Genomic DNA, 17,853 nt, shown 5'->3' with positions numbered 1-17,853 from the left:
CATTTTCTGGGAAAACGAGGTGGTGTAGCTTAGGAATCTCATGTCCAGAAAATGAACTAAAATGTTGCATCAAAGATTACGCGTAGGATTCACAGGCTCAGCCGCAAACAGACGGGAACAGCAGTCCCTAGATTAAAAAAAAAATGATCACTGTGACAAGTCTGCGGGAACACGGAAAATAGAAAACACGGCCACTTCGTCAGTACCACGAAGATGCTATACTAATTACCCGCTGGGTTCTCACCGCCCGAAGGCAGGATGCTTCGCTGGGTCCGTTCACTGGACGGCACCGGGCCCTCGGAAAGCACTGAGCGTGCCAGCGCATGAATGAAACGAAGTGCAAGACGCCATCTGCGAAGGCGGGTGCCCAGGGCGGCGCGCACCCGGGGGACGCTGCGTTCGGGTGACGCCGCCGGCGGTGGTCCCCGCGGGGCGTGGCTCCGGGCGTCCTCGGGGGCCAGCGGCCACACACACCCCTCCCCCGGACGCATCTCACGGGGCCGGGGGTCCCGCGTCGGCCGGCACCCCGGTTTTCCCTCCGAGAAGGGCCGCCCATCTGCCCCCTGCCCCTGACCCTGAGGGGGTCGCTCGTCCCCGCGGGGGCGGCCCCGAGGGCCCGCGCCGCCCGCTTCCGGCCCTCCCCCGCGACGGCGGGGCCGCGGGAGGCCGGGGCGGGGCCCCGCGCGGGGCGGAGGCGGCCGCCGGACGGGCGGGCGGGCCAGAGCGCGGAGCCGGGCGGCGCGGCGGCGGCGGCGGGCGCGGGCCGGGGCCATGGCGGGCCGCTGCGCCGCGCTGGCGGCCTTCCTGTTCGAGTACGACACGCCGCGCATCGTGCTCATTCGCAGCCGTAAAGTGGGGCTCATGAACCGCGGCGTGCAGCTGCTCATTCTGGCCTACGTCATCGGGTGAGCGTGGCCGCGGGCCCGCGCGGGGGTCCTGGGGAGAGCCTCGGCGTGACCCGACGGCTCCGGGGCGCGCGCCTGCTCACCTCGGTCTGGGGCGCCGAGAGGAGGCCGAGACTGATACCGCCTTCTTCGGGTCCGCTTCCTGCACCTGCGCACCCTGACCTGGGTCTCCAAGTGAGCCCCGTGGGCGCCCTGCAGGTGGAGCCCAGTAGGTGGCGACCCGAGACCGATATCCGCCCCCCACTTTGGGTCCGGGCCTTGCACCTGCTCACCCTGGCCAGGTCACTGGGTGAGCCCCTGACGCCTTCCAGGTGGAGTCCTAGGAGTGGCGACCTAGGGGTGGCCTGTGACACCCGACCCCCAGGCTGTAGCCTCCTGGACGGGCTGTGTCCGGGGACAGGAAGCTGCTTTAATGCTGTGTTTTGAGGGTAACATCTGGCGGGACCTCCATCCTCACCTTTCCAGCTACACCTTGTGACTGGCTGCAGGAGCACCGAGGCTGGGGGAGGGGGCTTCGCCCTGAGTGTCTCAGCCTTGGCTCCTCACTTCCCCTTCGTTTGACCCCATGGCTTGGGATTTCCACTTGATTCCTCCCGGGTCTGTGGCTTCTGATCATTTGCTTTGAGCGCCATGTGATAACAGAGAGGTCAGACTTCCCGAAAGCATTTCAAGTTCACTTCCTTTGTTTAGTGGGACTGCGGATGGGGTGTGCGGAATTTGCTGGACCACCTGCCTTCATCTGGCCGCCCCCCCTCCCCCACCCCGCCTGCCCTCTGGTGCTTATATATGCCCTGCCGCACCCAGGCCTCACTAAACGTTTCATTTTCATTGAATGCACCCGTTAACAGTTACTACAACCCTAGAGAGAAGGGGAAGTTACTCTGCCAGCTGGGCTCTCTTTCAAGGTTCACCTGCGGGGAGGGGGCACACGCTCTACAGCTCTGGGCTGATAGGTGTGTCTGGGTCCTGTTACCTTTTCTTACAAGGCCTCGGGCAGTGTTCCTGGAACCGGTTAGGAATCGTCAGAAAATGCTAAGTGCAGGCCGGCCTTCCAAAGCGGCTGATTCAGTTGCCACGAGTGTGGACCTGTTCCCCAGGTGGTTCTGATGTTCAGCAACATCGAATGCCTTTTCCCAAACTCACCTGAAGCTGAGAGACTCCCCCTGCTTACAAGCAGCAGGTCCCCCCCCTTGGGGTGGGGTGTAGAGTCTACTCACACCGCCCCGGGGAATTCACTAATCTGCAGCTTCGCTTCAGCACCTGTCCGCCCAGCGGCTTTCCAGGCGTGGCTGCAACCCCAGAACCACCTGGCCCACACCGGGCTTGACCTCAGAGAGCAGATCGTTCCTACACAGCGTCCCTTCTGAGACCCGCTCAGCTAAACCAGCGGCACTCGGGTCAGGACCGCTGCTGTGGCTTGTTGCTGTTGTCCTTGCTGGGGAGAATCAGTCCACACTTACCTGGGGGCACCTGCAAAGTGCTGGACTGCGGGAACGAACCTTGGGGTAGCGGCCGTCACATGTGACCGTTGAACACTTGAAATGTTCCGTTTCAAACTGAGAGGCGGACATGCCACATTCACATGCATTTCAAACAGTCCAGGCTGGCGCCGCGGCTCACTAGGCTAATCCTCCGCCTAGCGGCGCCGGCATACCAGGTTCTAGTCCCAGTCGGGGCGCCAGATTCTGTCCCGGTTGCTCCTCTTCCAGTCCAGCTCTCTGCTCTGGCCTGGGAGTGCAGTGGAGGGTGGCCCAAGTGCTTAGGCCCTGCACCCGCATGGGAGACCAGGAGAAGCACTTGGCTCTTGGCTTTGGAGAGCGAGGTGCGCCGGCCGCAGCGCGGCGGCCATTGGAGGGTGAACCAACGGTAAAGGAAGACCTTTCTCTCTCTCTCTCTCTCTCTCTCTCTCACTCTCTCACTGTCCACTCTGCCTGTCAAAAAAAAAAAAAAAAAAAAGTCCAGGGGCCGGCGCTGTGGGTAGTGAGCTAAGCCTCTGCCTGCCTGCAGTGCTGGCATCCCCTACAGGCACCAGTTCAAGTCTCAGCTGCTCCTTTTCCCATCCAGCTCTCTGCTAAGGCCTGGAAAAGCAGTAGAAGGTGGCCCAAGTGCTTGGGTTCTTGCACCCACGTGGGAGACCAGAAGAAGCTCCTGGCTTCAGATGGGCCCAGTTCCAGCCATTGCTGTCATTTGGGGAGTGAACCAGCAGATGGAAGACCTTTCTTTCTGTCTCCCTCTGTCACTCTACCTCTCAAATAAACAAATAAAAAACTTTTGAGCCGGCGCCGTGGCTCAATAGGCTAATCCTCCACCTTGCGGCACCGGCACACCGGGTTCTAGTCCCGGTTGGGGCGCCGGATTCTGTCCCGGTTGCTCCTCTTCCAGGCCAGCTCTCTGCTATGGCCAGGGAGTGCAGTGGAGGATGGCCCAGGTGCTTGGGCCCTGCACCCGCATGGGAGACCAGGAAAAGCACCTGGATCCTGGCTCCTGCCATCGGATCAGCGCGGTGCGCCGGCTGCAGCGGCGGCCATTGGAGGGTGAACCAACGGCAAAGGAAGACCTTTCTCTCTCTGTCTCTCTCTCACTGTCCACTCTGCCTGTCAAAAAAAAAAAAAAACTTTTTAAAAAAGTCCAAAAAAATCACTTTAATGCTTTTTAAAATTGATAACATGCTAGAATATTTTGGATATGTTGAGTTACATAAAATGTATCATTCTTGGGGCCGGCACCATGGCTCACTTGGTTAATCCACAGTGGCCATTTGGGAAGTGAACCAATAGAAGGAAAACCTTTCTGTCTCTCTCTGTCTATAACTCTACCTGTCAAATAAATAAATAATAAATAAATAAATAAATAAATAATTTCTACTGGGGTAGGCATTTGGTACAGCGTTAAGGTGTAGCCTTGGGTACCTGTACCCCTCAGGAGTACCTGAGTTCCACTGCCTGCTCCACTCGTATTTCTGGTCTCCTGTTAGTGGACACCTGGGAGGCAGCAGGTGATGGCTGCTACCCACATGGGAGAGCTGGATTGCCGTCTGAGCTCCTAGTTTGGCTGACCCAGCCCCAGCTGTTGCAGGCATTTGGGGAGTGAACTTGTGGGTGGAGTTTTCTCTGTCTACCAGTCTCTCTCTCTCTAAAAAAAAAAAGAGAGAGAGAGAGAGAAAGAAAGAAATAAAGAGAAAAAGAAAGAGAAAGAAAGAGAGAGAGAGAAAAGCCTGAACTCTAAATTCCTAGCTGTTTGCTTTTATCAGTCACATGATAGTGGATCACATGGTAATGACGGTGTCTCTGGTTTGGCAACTCGCCGTCCTTGCTGGTAAATAGTGGCTTCCTGCCCTGAGCTGTGTGGGTCAGACTGGAATTGGATGGACGCTTTTACTGCAGCTGAGTTCCCATAAGAGGACCTGTCTTCTCTAGGGTGGGCCTTGAGTTTGGACACTGCTCAGATCAGATAGACGCATCAATAAGTAACCAACACCAGGGACTCTCTCACGTCTAGGCCCCAGGACTTACCGGGAAGGGAAGGAGAACCCACACTTTCTGGATTATGGCTTCAGGTGGATATTTAACAGCGCTGATGGGGAGGAGTTGGGATTCATGGTGTCAGTTTCCTCTTGCGGTAGTGATTCTCGAACATTGTTCTAAGCATCTGACATCCTCCTATGCATGGATTTCAATTTTTTGGCACCAAAAAGATGAACATACTTTTAATTTCCCATTAACTTTTTGTACACTGACCCATTTACCCTTGCAGTGATCCTTATTTATTTCAGGTACATAGGCTTGGGCCGGCGCTGCGGCGCAGCGGGTTAACACCCTGGCCTGGGGTGCCGGCATCCCACGTGGGCGCCGGTTCTAGTCCTGGCTGCTCCTCTTCTGATCCGGCTCTCTGTAGTGGAGGATGGCCCAAGTCCTTGGGCCCCTGCCCCCATGTGGGAGACCCGGAGGAAGCTCCTGGCTCCTGGCTTCAGATCAGCTCAGCTCCAGCCATTGCGGCCATCTGGGGAGTGAACTAGCGGATGGAAGACCTCTCTCTCTGGCTCTACCTCTCTAATTCTTTGAAATAATATTAATAATAAAAAAAAGGTACACAGGCTCCCATCTGCTGGTTCATGTCCCACATGCTCACAGCAGTTGAGCTGATGCCAGAACTCCATCCAGGTCTCCCATTATGAGTGGCAGGAACTCAATAACTTTTTTTTATTTTTAACTATTTATTTTATTTATAGACAGAGACAGAAAGAAAGACCTTCCTTCCATTGGTTCACCTCCCAGATGGCCGCTACAGCCGGCACTGCACCGATCCGAAGCTAGGAGCAAGGTGCTTCTTACTGGTCTCCCAAGCAGGTGCAGGGCCCAAGCACTTGGGCCATCCTCCACTGCTTTCCCAGGCCACAGCAGAGAGCTGGACTGGAAGAGGAGCAACCGGGACTACCCCAACCAGGACTAGAACCCGGGGTGCTGGCGCCGCAGGCGGAGGATTAACCATGTGAGCCATGGCGCCAGCCCAAACTCAATAACTTGAGCCATCCTCTCCTGCCTCCCAGGGAACTGGAGTCAGTAGCTGAAGCCGAAAATTGAACTCAAGTACTCGGATGTGGGTCTTAACCACGAGGCCAAACACCCACCCCCTATGTATGTCTGTGGTCTCCGTGTTACAGATGAGGACAACACAGGTGCACACAGGTTAAACCACTTGGCCCACATGATGACCCACAAGTGGTGCAGCTAGGTCCTGAATCTGGACCTGCTGGCTCCAGGAGGTGTTCTGGTAGCCTCACCACTGTGTGCTAACACACTTAGATTTAGACCAGTGGTAATGTCCCCACAGAGAAGCATATCTGTGACCTGAATTCTTGGAGAAAAGAAACTACTAGGAAATTGTCCTTAAAAGGTAGGAATCCCTTTTCTGGAGGCAGTTGAGCCTAGTGTGCAAGGAAGCTGAATTCCTGACAGTCCCCTCACTAGCTTGTGTGACGGGGGCAAACGACTTCTCTCCGGACTCTTGTTTCCTCTGTAAGATAAAGATAATTATAATCCCTCACAGCAGTCAGGATGAAATGCATTAGTACATATCAAGACGCCAGATCAGTGCCTGGCACCTACGATATGCAAGTGGTCACTGTTCCCGTAGTGTTTGCCGTTGGTCATACAATACACTGGAAGCCTCAGCTCTCTAGCAATAAAGACAGCGTTTCCTGAACATTTTCTTTGCACTGATAGGGATTCTAAGTGCTTCCTATTATCTCATTTCCCTCCCACAAACTGCCCTACAGTTTAGGGGCTACCACCCCCATTTTGCACTCGTAGAACCGGAGCCCCAGAAGTTAAGCATCTGTGCAAAGCCACATAGTTAATAAACATTGAACTTGCAACCTTTGCTCCCAGAAGCCCCCTGGCGTCAGTTCCAAGTCCCTGCATCGCAAGGGCAATGGAAGACACCTGTTTTGTTTTCTAGGTGGGTGTTTTTGTGGGAAAAGGGCTACCAGGAAACAGACTCTGTGGTCAGCTCAGTTACTACCAAGGCCAAGGGCGTCGCCGTGACCAACACTTCTGAACTGGGATTCCGGATCTGGGACGTGGCGGATTATGTGATTCCAGCTCAGGTACGTGTCCCACGGAGACTCCTGTCTCACGGTAAAGCTCTGGTTCTCTTTCCCCTCACCGACTGTGCACACCTGACTAATGATTGGCATGCCTGCGTTCGGGCCTCTCCAGTGACCGTGGTAGTCCAAGAAAGCAGTGTCACCAGATCGCATTTTGGCGCCAGGTCTAACTGGCGCTGGCTCAAACCCAGGAAGCTTTCACTGTGGACATCCCCTGAAAAGTGAGCAAGCAAATGTCTTAGGTCCTGGGACGAGATCAGGTGGAAATACCACCTTTCTCTATTTTCTGTTTGCTTTATTATCTCACACCCACAAGGTAAATCTTGATAGACAGCCAAAAATGTCAACAGCAATTAGAGCCTAGTGGTTAAGGTGCCTCCATTCAACCCCTGGCTCTGGCTCCTAACTCCAGCTTCCTGCTAATGTACATCGTGGAATGCAGTGGTCATAGCTTAAGGAACGGGGGTCCTGCCACCACATGGGAGACCCGGATTAAGTTCCTGGCTTCTGACTTCAGCCTTGGCCCTTGCAAGTATTTGAACCAGCGAATACCAGCTCTGCCTGCCTATGTCTCTCTGCCTCCCAAATGGAGAAGGAAACAGACATACAGCATCGGATTCCATCAGGAACAAAGGTCAGGGGAGAAGTTGTGGCACCCCAGTCTCCAGTCTGAATCCACAAAGCTTCCAGATCAACATGGACGCTGTAGTCATGGTAACAGCCATGCCCCTCCAGATGGCCGACGTGCTCGGGTGCCTACGGTGGCCAAATACAGATAAGCTGCCCATTCTTGGCTCAGGGCTCTGCAGGGACAGCAGGAACTTCTTCAGTGTGTCCTTCCTCCTCACCTTCCCAGAGAAGGGTCATGCCGGCTCCGAGAACAGACTGCACCAGTGACCCGTCAAGGTCATCTGGAATGACCACGTGCAGTGTGCGGCCCCAGCAGGAGACCACTGCTTCCTGAATGCAAGGCCTCACCATGGTGCGCTCTAGAAATGTCACACTCCGTCGATCGACAGGAATCCAGGAAGGGGACAAGTGCTGCTTCTGCCCCTCTGTGCAAAAGGACACCCGGCAGCTCTGCTTACACAGGAGCGCAAAATGCTCGAAGCTTCTGGCTTCTATGGTTTTGTTTTTTAAGATTTTATTTATTTGTTTATTTGGGAGACAGAGTTACAGAGAGGTCTTCCATCCACTGGTTCACTCCCCAGATGGCCGCAACAGCCAGAGCTGGGCCAATCCAGAGCCAGGAGCTTCTGGGTCTCCCGTGCAGGTGCAGGGGCCCAAGGACTTGGATCATCATCTGCTGCTTTCCAGGCCATAGCACAGAGCTGGATCGGAAGTGGAGCAGCTGGGACTAGAACTGGCGCCCATATGGGATGCCAGACTGCAGGCAGCAGCTTTACCCACTACACCACAGTGCCAGCCCCGGATTTTTTTAAATGATGTAAAATTCATGTAATAGAAAATGAAGCATTTTTAAAATGAAACACCCTGTGGCATTCAGAGCACCCATTGCCTCGATTTGCCCCCGGGATGTTTTCTGCGGCCCGTTGGGACCCTGCCCATCGGCAGTCACTCCCTGCTCTCACCCCTGCTCTGTCTCTGCATTTGCCGGTTGTGGACATTTCGTCTGAATGGAGCCGTTCGCAGTGTGGCCTTTGGTGTCTGCCTCTCCTTAGCACGATGGCTTCAAGGTTCATCTCCTGTAGCGCGAGGCAGGGCTTGCTTCCTGTTCCTGGCTGGATCGCATCCCGGTGCAGGGAGGCCCCGTTCTGTTTTCCCAGACATCTCGGCTCTCCGCCTTCTGTCAGTTGTGAAAAGTGCTGCTGCGAACATTTGTGTACAGGCATTTGGTTGAGTCCTTGTTTTTGGTTAGGTTGTAAATTCTTGAGAGAACAGGAGTCTGTATGATTAGTTTTTTTTAAAGATTTATTTTCTTTATTTGAAAGATAGAGTTACAGAGAGAGGTAGAGAGAGAGGTCGTCCATCCGCTGGTTCACTCCCCAGATGGCCGCAATGGCCAGAGCTGTGCCGATCTGAAGCCAGGAGCCAGGAGCTTCTTCTGGGTCTCCCACGCGGGTGCAAGGGCCCAAGCACTTGGGCCATCTTCTACTGCTTTCTCGGGCCATAGCAGAGAGCTGGGTCGGAAGTGGAGCAGCCGGGACTAGAACTGGCACCCATATGGGATGCCAGCACTGCAGGCCAGGGCTTTAACCCACTATGCGCCACAGCACTAGCCTGATTAGTTTTAAAATTGTCTTATTAGGGGCTGATGTTGTGGCACGGTGGGTTAAGCCACGCTTGCGATGCCAGCGTCCCTTATTGGACTGCTGGTTCAATTCCTGGCTGCTCTGCTTCCAGTCCAGCTCCCTGCTAATGCACCTGGGAAAGCAGCAGAGATGGCCCAAGTGCTTGGTTCCCTGTCACCCATGAAGGAGATCTGGCTTTGGCCTGGACCATCCCCAGCCATTGCAGCCATCTGGGGTGTGACCCAGTAGATGGAAGGTCTCTCTTTCTTGAGATCTTTCAAATAAATAAACTATTAAAAAAATCATCAAGTGAATGACTTTCTTTCTGTCCCTGCTCATGCCTCTGGGGGCGGGGGGAACACAATCCTGCTGTCTCCTCTTTGCCCACCCTGCAGGAGGAAAACTCCCTCTTCATCATGACCAACATGATCATCACCGTGAACCAGACCCAGGGCACCTGTCCTGAGGTAGGCCTCTCACCCCGTCTCCACACCTGGCTGGCGGAGGGTAGAGCTGTGGAGCTCCTTGTTGTCACCCCTTCTTCTTTTTCCAGATCCCAGACAAGGCCACCGTGTGTCACTCAGATGCCACCTGCGCTTCTGGCTCCACGGACACCCACAGCACTGGTAGGAGCGAGTGGCTGTGGCCCCAGAGCAGGTGCTTAGCCCGGGAAGGGCAGCCCCTGAGGAGACCATCTGTGCCTTGGAGTGTCTGATAGAGAAACCTCACAGATAAAGAAACCCCCCAACTCCCTAGTGCTTTCCCATGGCCCTGAGCGACCTTGTGTCAAGATGGGGGCCGTGGGACACTTCCCACTTTCTCCTGTCATGAGAGTCCAGGCCATCCAGGGTCTCACCCCTTTCTGTGGCCTGGTGTCACCTTGGCTGTGAGTTGGTAGAGCAGAGGTGTAGGCAGCCCTAGGTGACTGTGTTCCTCCAATTCTAATTTCTGGACACTTAAGTCCCAGCACTGGAATTGCCCAAGGCTGGCTCCAGGGGGCGCTGTGGTGGTGGGGTGCTACTCTCCACTGGTAAGGCGGACACAGGAGGGCCTCCATGGACCTGGCTCCCCCCTGGCCCCGCAGGAGTCACGACTGGAAGGTGCGTGCCATTCAATGCATCGGTGAAGACGTGCGAGGTGGCAGCCTGGTGCCCGGTGGAGGATGACAGACAGGTACCAAGGTGAGAAGAAGGAGCCATAGACACTGGTTCTTGGCCTTGGGAGGAGAGTCCGGCTGTGCGTTGTGGCTTTCTGTGTGTTCTTGGCATCTGTGTGGAGTCAGACCACCCTAGGACACTGCTTCTCAGCCACAAAGCAGCGATCATTGGAGAAGAGGCCAGCCCCAGTGTTGTCACGATGACGAGGGGGCAGGGGGCTCTGCCAGTTGACAGGAAGTTCTCAGTGCCTTCGGCACATGCGCACACTTGCACACTGCACGCACGCTCGGTGGGGGCCGGTCATTGTTCAGCTGGCCAGGAAGACCCCACTGGCTCAAGCTGGGTCTCACCTCTTCACGCTGCCTCCTCCCCACGCCGGCTTTCCTTGTCGGGCCTCCGGGCTCCCATCCCCTACGGCGAGTCTGCTTTCCCAATCGTGTGTAGATTCTAGCTCTGTGCATCAGCATGGCGTTGGCCACATCCCTCAAACTGGTGCCGTGGCCAGGGCAGGGATTCTGTCCTCCACCTTGGGCCTGGGTCCCTGCCCACCTCTGGCGCTAGGGTTGAAGTCAGCCCCACCCACACGACACAGAGTGGCAGGACGGGAGATGTGTGGCTTCCGAAGGAAGTGGGGGTTCTGTTACCAGGAAGAGGGAGCAGACATAGGTGAGTGTGTGTCACTGTGTGTTTGTAGAGCCCAGGGCCAGGGCGTGCTGGGCTGGTACCCCGCTTTTCAGACACATCACCGCTCACGTATCAGCCACACGCTGGTGGACGTGGGGTGGCCTCTGCTTTAAGAGCAACTCCTTGGCGGGCGCTGTGCTGTGAGCAGAGGGCGTTGAGGCGGTGCCCGGAGACTTGGTTGCAGCCTGCGGTCTTTCTTGCTTGCACCTGGGCACCTCGTGACAGAAGGCGAGGTTGATCCTGAGACTGGGGTGGGAGGGGGCGCTCAGGCTCAGGAAGGAAGTTCTAAAAGAGGAATCCAGCGTCTTTGAGCCCGTGCACTAGGGCTGCGGCCAGCGTGGCGGGTGCCGCCAGCGTGAAGCACTCTCATTGTGAAAACAAGAGCGTCCCGTGTTTCACCGAGCTTTCTGTGGGCTACATGTTCAAGGGCCGCTCGGGGTAGTACTTGGTATACAGTGGTTCCTGTCTAAGTGAATTTCACAGTAAGCTGTGGCTACCAGGAGACTCCCGGTCAAGTGCGGCGGCAGCCGGGTCTCACGTGTTTTCACTGGACAGCGCCATCACAGGTCGAATCCACTGTCAGAGGTTTCTGAGCGCTGAGTCACACGGCGAGAGGCTCCTCTTTCCATTCCGGCTCAGCCCTCTTCATCGGAGGAGGAAATCGTGGTTTGGTGCACCTTTTTTTATTATTTACTTATTTTTTGACAGGCAGAGTTCAACAGTGAGAGAGAGAGAGAGAGACAGAGAGAAAGGTCTTCCTTCTGTTGGTTCACCCCCCAATGGCCACTACGGCCGGTGCGCTGCGGCACCAATCCGAAGCCAGGAGCCAGGTGCTTCTCCTGGTCTCCCATGCGGGTGCAGGGCCCAAGCACTTGGGCCATCCTCCACTGCCTTCCCGGGCCACAGCAGAGAGCTGGACTGGAAGAGGAACAACTGGGACAGAATCTGGCGCCCCGACCGGGACGAGAACCCGGGGTGCCCGTGCCGCAGGTGGAGGATTAGCCTAGTGAGCCGCGGCGCCGGCCGGTTTGGTGCACCTTTAATAGCTTTCCATCACTTGCTGATCTCTGTTCTCAAAAAGAATGAGCCCCAGACGGAGTCCCTAGGACATAAAATAGCACTGACTACAACTTTCGGTCACAATTCATGTATTTAAACGATGGCCTCTGACTTGTGACGAACGGTATTTTTTATTTTTAATTTTTTAAAAAAATTTATTTATTTGAAAGTCAGAGTTACACAGAGAGGAGAGGCAGAGAGAGAGGTCTTCCATCCGATGGTTCACTCCCCAGTTGGCTGCAATGGCCGGAGCTGTGTCAGGAGCCAGGAGCTTCTTCCAGGTCCCCCACGTGGGTGCAGGGACCCAAGGACCTGGGCCATCTTCTACTGCTTTCCCAGGCCATAGCAGAGAGCTGGATCAGAAGTGGAGCAGCCGGGTCTCCAACCCGCACCCATATGGGATACCGGCGCATCAGGCCAGGGCGTTAACCCACTGCGCCACAGCGCCAGCCCCACAAACAGTATTTTTTAATGTTTGTGACGGAAAGTCTCACGTCCGGATGAGTGTCAGTTAAACAGTGAGGTGACCTTAGAGGCGGAGGGGACAGGATGCCGTTCAGCGGATGACACATAAGGAACTCAGGCTGTTCAGAAGGTGGACGGTCACTCGGCCTCAGTGACCGGCACTGAGGCACTGATGGAGCCTGCAGCGTGAGTGAAGCTGGAAAACATTATACAGCCAGGCACAGAGGCCGCCTCTTGGATCCATGCTGTGATGCGCCTGTCACAGGCTGATCCCCAGAGACGGGCACGAGGTGAGCCAGTTCCTCTGAGTGACGGAAATGTTTTAGAACGCCCAGCATTGTGAACGAACGACATGCCACCGAATTGGTTCACCTCAAAATGATGACTGTTATGTGACTTTCGCCTCGGGCTTTTTTTTTTTTTTTTTTAAAGGCAGGCTGATCTTTAAAGGGTAGCAGATGAGATACACAGATGGGCCGGGTTATGGTGCAGGAAGTGACAAAAATGACAGACGGTGGAAAACCTCTGTGTAACCAGCCCTGTGGGGCGAGGTGGGGGGAGAAGGGGGCTCTGACAAGGAGGGGGAAGGCTCCCCTCACCGTGCAGCCTTGCTCCTGCCCCAGTGGAGGGAAGAATCTCGATGTTCTTTAAAACATCAGCGCCATGAGCTGTGTCCGAAGGGCCAGCCCCACAGTGCAGATTCTCCCACGGAACTGCACCAGAGAAGCAGGATTCCCTTGGGAGGCAGACTTGCATGGCCAGCGGGAGCCGACGTGGCAGGTGCACAGGCCGGGGGTGCCTGTCGTGTGCTGGGCCCACGGGGTCAGGGCCGAGTGTGCAGGTGAGTTGACCTTTGCTGTGCCTTGTGGAACCGGGTCTTGTCAAGAACTCATTCCCCTGAGAACACCTGGGGTGTCAGGCACTTTCCCCCGGCTGCTGCCACTCAGGGACTTCCAGTCAGGCCTGGAGGCCCCGCCCCGTGGCCCATTCCCCAGGTTCCTTTGGGGCGAGGCCCTGCCCTTCCCTGGAAGAACCCAGAAGGCTAGACCTAGCGTTTATGCGGAGAGAGGAGGAAATGCCAGTGAAGTTCCACTGTCTTCTGACAAAATGACATTGTAAGGTCATTTTGTAAGGTTTATGTGTAGTGTGTTCTTTAGAAATATTACGCAGGCGTATGAGTGCGTATCTACTTGGATCTTCACTAACAATATGTTTTTTCAGGCCTGCTTTTTTAAAGGCTGCGGAAAACTTCACCCTCTTGGTTAAGAACAACATCTGGTATCCCAAATTTAATTTCAGCAAGTAAGTGGTGGCCAGGTGTGGGTTCGCCTGTGCCTCGGAGAAACTCCAGGCTCATCCCCGAGGTCCTCTGTGTGCTCCCCACCTTAGGAGGAACATCCTCCCCAACATCACCACCACCTACCTCAAGTCCTGCACCTACGACGCTCGGACAGACCCCTTCTGCCCCATATTCCGTCTGGGCAAAATAGTGGAGGACGCGGGACACAGCTTCCAGGACATGGCCATTGAGGTAAGCACAGCCTTTGGGCTTGGAGACACAGCCATGGCTGCGTCCAGGGCCGGACCGGGCTCTGAGACCAGGCCCTGTGTCTGCTGCTCACCCCCCAGGGAGGCATCATGGGCATCCAGATCAAGTGGGACTGCAACCTGGACAGAGCCGCCGCCCTCTGCTTGCCCAGGTACTCCTTCCGCCGCCTGGATACCCGAGACGCCGACCACAACGTGTCTCCTGGCTACAATTTCAGGTGGGCGTGTGCTTGGGTTCATTTGGAGGGAGACAATGGAGGCTGGAGTATTCCACCACCGTCCATGCCCCACAAAGTCCAGCACTGGGACAGCACCCCAGGACAGCGGCTGGCTTTCCCTTCTCCGAGGTGGGAGGGAGGGCCGTGAGCAGGGTTGTGCCCCCGTGGCACCCTGACCCCTGACGGCCCTCCTTGCTCTGTCCTGTTGAGTTGCAGGGCAGCCCCCAGAGCCCACTGTTGAAGGAGTGGATGGTCTGCAGCCCACAGCCGCCTGGGCCGTGGCCTAGGAGAGGGTTTCTTGCAGGCGGAGCCTGGCCCAGATGCAGGACATTGGCTCAGCAAAGGCCTTGCTGTGAGAAACTGTGAAACGGGTTTCTGGGTGACAAATGACCACACAGTGGGTGGCCAGAACATCAGGAATGTGTTCTTTCGATTCCGGAGGCCACGAGTCCGATATCCGGGTGGCAGCAGGGCCAAGGATCCCCGTGAAGCTCCGAGGGGGGACCCTTCCTTGCTGCTGCATCTGGCAGCCGCTGCCTACAGAAGCATCGACCCAGTTTCTCCTGTCATGCCATGGCCTTTGAATACCAGTCATACTGCACTGAGGGCCCACCCTAGGCTAGGGTGGCCCCGTGTAAAATAACCACATCTGCAAGGTCAGGTCGCAGGTTCCAGGGGGATGTGAATGGGGCGGGGACACTGCTGAAGCCAGCATAGTGGGGTAATGTGAGCAGAGGCCCGCCTCAGGGTCCTGTCAGAGCAGAATCTGCAGCCAGGGACGCTTTCACAGGCTGCATCCACTCCTGAAGACAGGCCTGCAAGGGACACGCCCGTGAGCCAGCCGCGCTTTGTGTTGCCACGGTCTCCCTCTAGTGGTGACAAATGGAATCCAGCTCAGGCTTGGAAGAAATTTCTCCTCTGTCCTTTGGAACCGTTTGATTTTTTCTCCCGAGTAGGAGGTTTGTGTGGCTCCATCGAAACTGTCGCACAGTTCTCGTGGGAACCACTGTGTAAGCCTGGAGCTGAGAGAAGCTGACAGTCCCCTCGGGAGGACACCCAGCCCCCGACCACTGGTTCATGCCCAAGTTGGCCACACGACCAGGCTGAAGCCAAGAGCCAGGAGTTTCATCTGGGTCTCTCACACAGGTGCAGGGGCCCAAGTAGTTGGGCCATCTTCCACTGCTTTCCCAAGGAGCTGGATCGGAAGTGGAGCAGCCGGGACTCAAACCAGCTCTCGTATGGGATGCCAGCATCACAGGCAGTGGCCTAATCCTCTGTGCCACGTGCCGGCTCTGTTTTCTTAATGGCTATACTGAGATACAATTCACCTGAGAAAGTTTGGGTCACGAACTGTTACTGTGCTCACAGGAAAAGGCAACCACCACTAGCTGGGTTAGGAAGAACTTCACTGAGCTGCCAGCCTCCTATGGCCCCAGCCCCTGGCAGCCACCAGCTTCCTGTCTCCATGGGTCTACCTGTTCTGAGCACTCGTATCAGTGGGATCCTACACTGTGTGTCCTTGTGTGCCTGGCTGTCCCTGTGCCAGGGCCTCACCGCTTTATGGCCAGGGAGTGATAGTCCACAGTGTGGACAAACCCATTCATCCATCAATGGGGCCATGGCCTGGGCTGGTGCAGTCCCCCTGCAATGCAGTCTGGGCGCCGGCCACTGCCGGGCCTCGTTCTCGGGTCCTGGTTGTCTCAAGAGGCAGGTGGCACAGCCATATCAGGGAGGACATTAGAGCGGAAGTTCCGGCTTGCACCAAGGGCCTGGCAGTGATGGAGTGGGACGTCTCCCTGCGCCCCTCCGGCTCTGGACAGAGGTCCCGGTGGCCTCAGGCTGTGCGGCCCGTCAGCCAGGAGAGAGGCCCTGGTGTTCCCTGTGTCTGAGCGGGAGGCAGAGCGAGTTGTCAGCCAGCGCCAGCCCTGCTCCTGGCCCTCTCCCTCGAGCCTGCCTGCTCTCCCTCAGGTTCGCCAAGTACTACAGCGACAGCGGCCGCGAGCGCCGCACGCTCATCAAGGCCTACGGCATCCGCTTCGACATCATTGTGTTTGGCAAGGTAGCCTCGCAGGGAGGGGGCCTCCACCTGCCCTCAACCTGCTCCCCTCACCCCTGTCCAGACGCTGTCTTTCCTCCTGTCATTTGCAGGCTGGGAAATTTGACATCATCCCTACCATGATCAACATTGGCTCCGGCTTGGCACTTTTCGGGGTGGTGAGTGGCACGGGCTGGGGCCTTCCTCAGCAGGGACCGGCACGGGGAGGCGACACCCTCGGCTGCTGACCTGGCCCTCGCCCCCTGACCTGGCCCTCGTCCCCTGACCTGGTCCTCGCCCCGGACTTGTCTCCACACTGGATCCTCCGGGCTTCTTTGCTTGGCTTCCCTTCCCCTCTCTCCTCCCAAGATTCCTTTCTAGAGCAAGGCTTCGGGCTTCGCGGGAAGGGGCACGCACAGAAGGACGTGGGCTGGCAGCATCCGGGCTCTTCCCTTCCCTGTGCTAAATGCAGGCGACCGTGCTGTGTGACATCATAGTCCTCTACTGCATGAAGAAAAGATACTACTACCGGGAGAAGAAATACAAGTTCGTGGAAGATTACGAGCAGGTAGGCGCCTCCTGCACTCCCGGCAGGCAGGAGCCCGGGCACCTTCCGCACTTCCCGTCCCACGAGGGAGAGGCCTTGGTTCGAAGGCTGGCACCGCTGCAACCCCGTGGACGCCTGTATTCACCATGGGCAGCTGTAGCCGCATTCACGACACCCCCTTCCGCAGGCAGACGCCTACACTCGAGCCGTTCTGATTCTCACATCACAAGTTGGTTTTGTTGATGGCTAGTGTGACAAAACCCCTGTGCGCATCCTGCACCTGCTACACGCGGTCCATGCCGCGGGAAGGGTTGGGTCCCACACTGCACTGGCCGCGACTCGAGGACTCTTGGTGGTGTCGAGGTGTCCAGACATCCTCAGGCAGCGTGCCCAGCTGGGCCTTGGGCCTGCCCAGCCACGGCACACGCTCAGTGTACACACTCTCGGCTTCAAATCCTTCTTTGCAGGGTCTTAATGGCCAGACAGACCAGTGACGCCCACCCCACACCTCGACTCCCCGCAACTCCCACTGATGCACAGCGGGAAGGAAAAGAAACGGCTGCTGTATCGCTCCGAAGAAAGCTCCGGATCCTGACTCAGCCTCCTCAGTGCCCAGGTGGCCCAGCAGCCGCTGTTTTGTGTGAAGGGTTTGGCTGCTCGCTAGCGCGGTGGGTTCCTGTTGTGACTGGATGGGACCCCTCTGCCACGCCTGTGCATGGGGCCAGGATCAGGGCTGGCCCTCCCCCCATAGATGGGCCTATCTCCAGCCCCCTTCAGGACAGGCCCAGTCCTCCAGGGCGCCGGGGGCAGCTGTTGCAGCTGTGGAGGAGGCCGGGAAGGGTCCTGGAATGTGGCTGCCAGACCTGAGGCTGCCTGAGCCGCTCCTCCTCCCCCGCCCGGGACTTGGCGCTGGCCCTCGGCGGTGGAGTTGGCGTCTCTCCTTCCAGAAGCACTCTGTTGAGCTGCTTGAGGACCAACATTAAAACAGACGATGTTCTTACTCCAAGTCCATGTTGTCTCATAGCATGTGCTAGATTCTGTCCCGGCTGCTCCTCTTCCAGTCCAGCTCTCTGCTGTGGCCTGGGAGTGCAGTGGAGGATGGCCCAGGTCCTTGGGCCCTGCACCTGCATGGGAGACCAGGAGGAAGCACCTGGCTCCTGGCTTCGGATCCGCGCAGCGCGCCGGCCGTAGTGGCCACTTGGGGGGTGAACCAACGGAAAAAGGAAGACCTTTCTCTCTCTCTCTCTCTCACTGTCTGTCAAAAAAAAAAAAAAAACAAATAAATAAAATGCCAGTTGGGACACCCGCGATCCACACTGGAGTGCCCGGGGTCAAGTTTTGACATTGCTGCTGACTCCGGCTTCCTGCTAACGCAGAC

The 17,853-nt window shown here is 56.6% G+C and overlaps 2 protein-coding genes across 2 annotated transcripts in view; one reads left to right on the top strand and one right to left on the bottom strand.

Moving 5' to 3' along the window:
- The window catches only part of IFT81 (intraflagellar transport 81), a 198,183-nt gene extending 197,111 nt beyond the window's left edge, over positions 1–1,072 (bottom strand). Inside the window, exon 1 of the mRNA XM_089323093.1 lies at positions 989–1,072. The gene's annotated coding sequence lies outside the window, so the exon portion shown is untranslated. The remainder of the gene's footprint in view (positions 1–988) is intronic.
- P2RX4 (purinergic receptor P2X 4) lies at positions 686–17,481 on the top strand. Its single transcript, XM_070066176.2, has 12 exons — positions 686–905; positions 6,363–6,510; positions 9,158–9,229; positions 9,316–9,388; positions 9,847–9,943; positions 13,349–13,429; positions 13,517–13,658; positions 13,757–13,893; positions 15,862–15,952; positions 16,042–16,107; positions 16,401–16,496; positions 16,943–17,481. Exons 1-12 carry the CDS (start codon positions 772–774, stop codon positions 16,967–16,969), a joined length of 1,164 nt encoding a protein of 387 aa, XP_069922277.2. The 5' UTR covers positions 686–771; the 3' UTR covers positions 16,970–17,481.
- The last annotated feature ends 372 nt before the right edge of the window (positions 17,482–17,853 follow it).

This window comes from Oryctolagus cuniculus, chromosome 21, assembly GCF_051225735.1.
Source record: "Oryctolagus cuniculus isolate XC-2025 breed Fujian yellow rabbit chromosome 21, ASM5122573v1, whole genome shotgun sequence".
NCBI lineage: Eukaryota > Metazoa > Chordata > Mammalia > Lagomorpha > Leporidae > Oryctolagus > Oryctolagus cuniculus.
The sequence above is the reverse complement of the archived record's forward strand: the minus strand, read 5'-3'. Positions and strand labels throughout refer to the sequence as shown.

Coding starts and splice junctions, on each gene's coding strand:
- P2RX4 (XM_070066176.2), top strand. CDS start 772: ATGGCGGGCCGCTGCGCCGCGCTGGCGGCCTTCCTGTTCGAGTACGAC. Junction 13,659..13,756: donor TCCAGGACATGGCCATTGAG/GTAAGCACAGCC, acceptor CTCACCCCCCAG/GGAGGCATCATGGGCATCCA. Junction 16,497..16,942: donor TCGTGGAAGATTACGAGCAG/GTAGGCGCCTCC, acceptor CCTTCTTTGCAG/GGTCTTAATGGCCAGACAGA.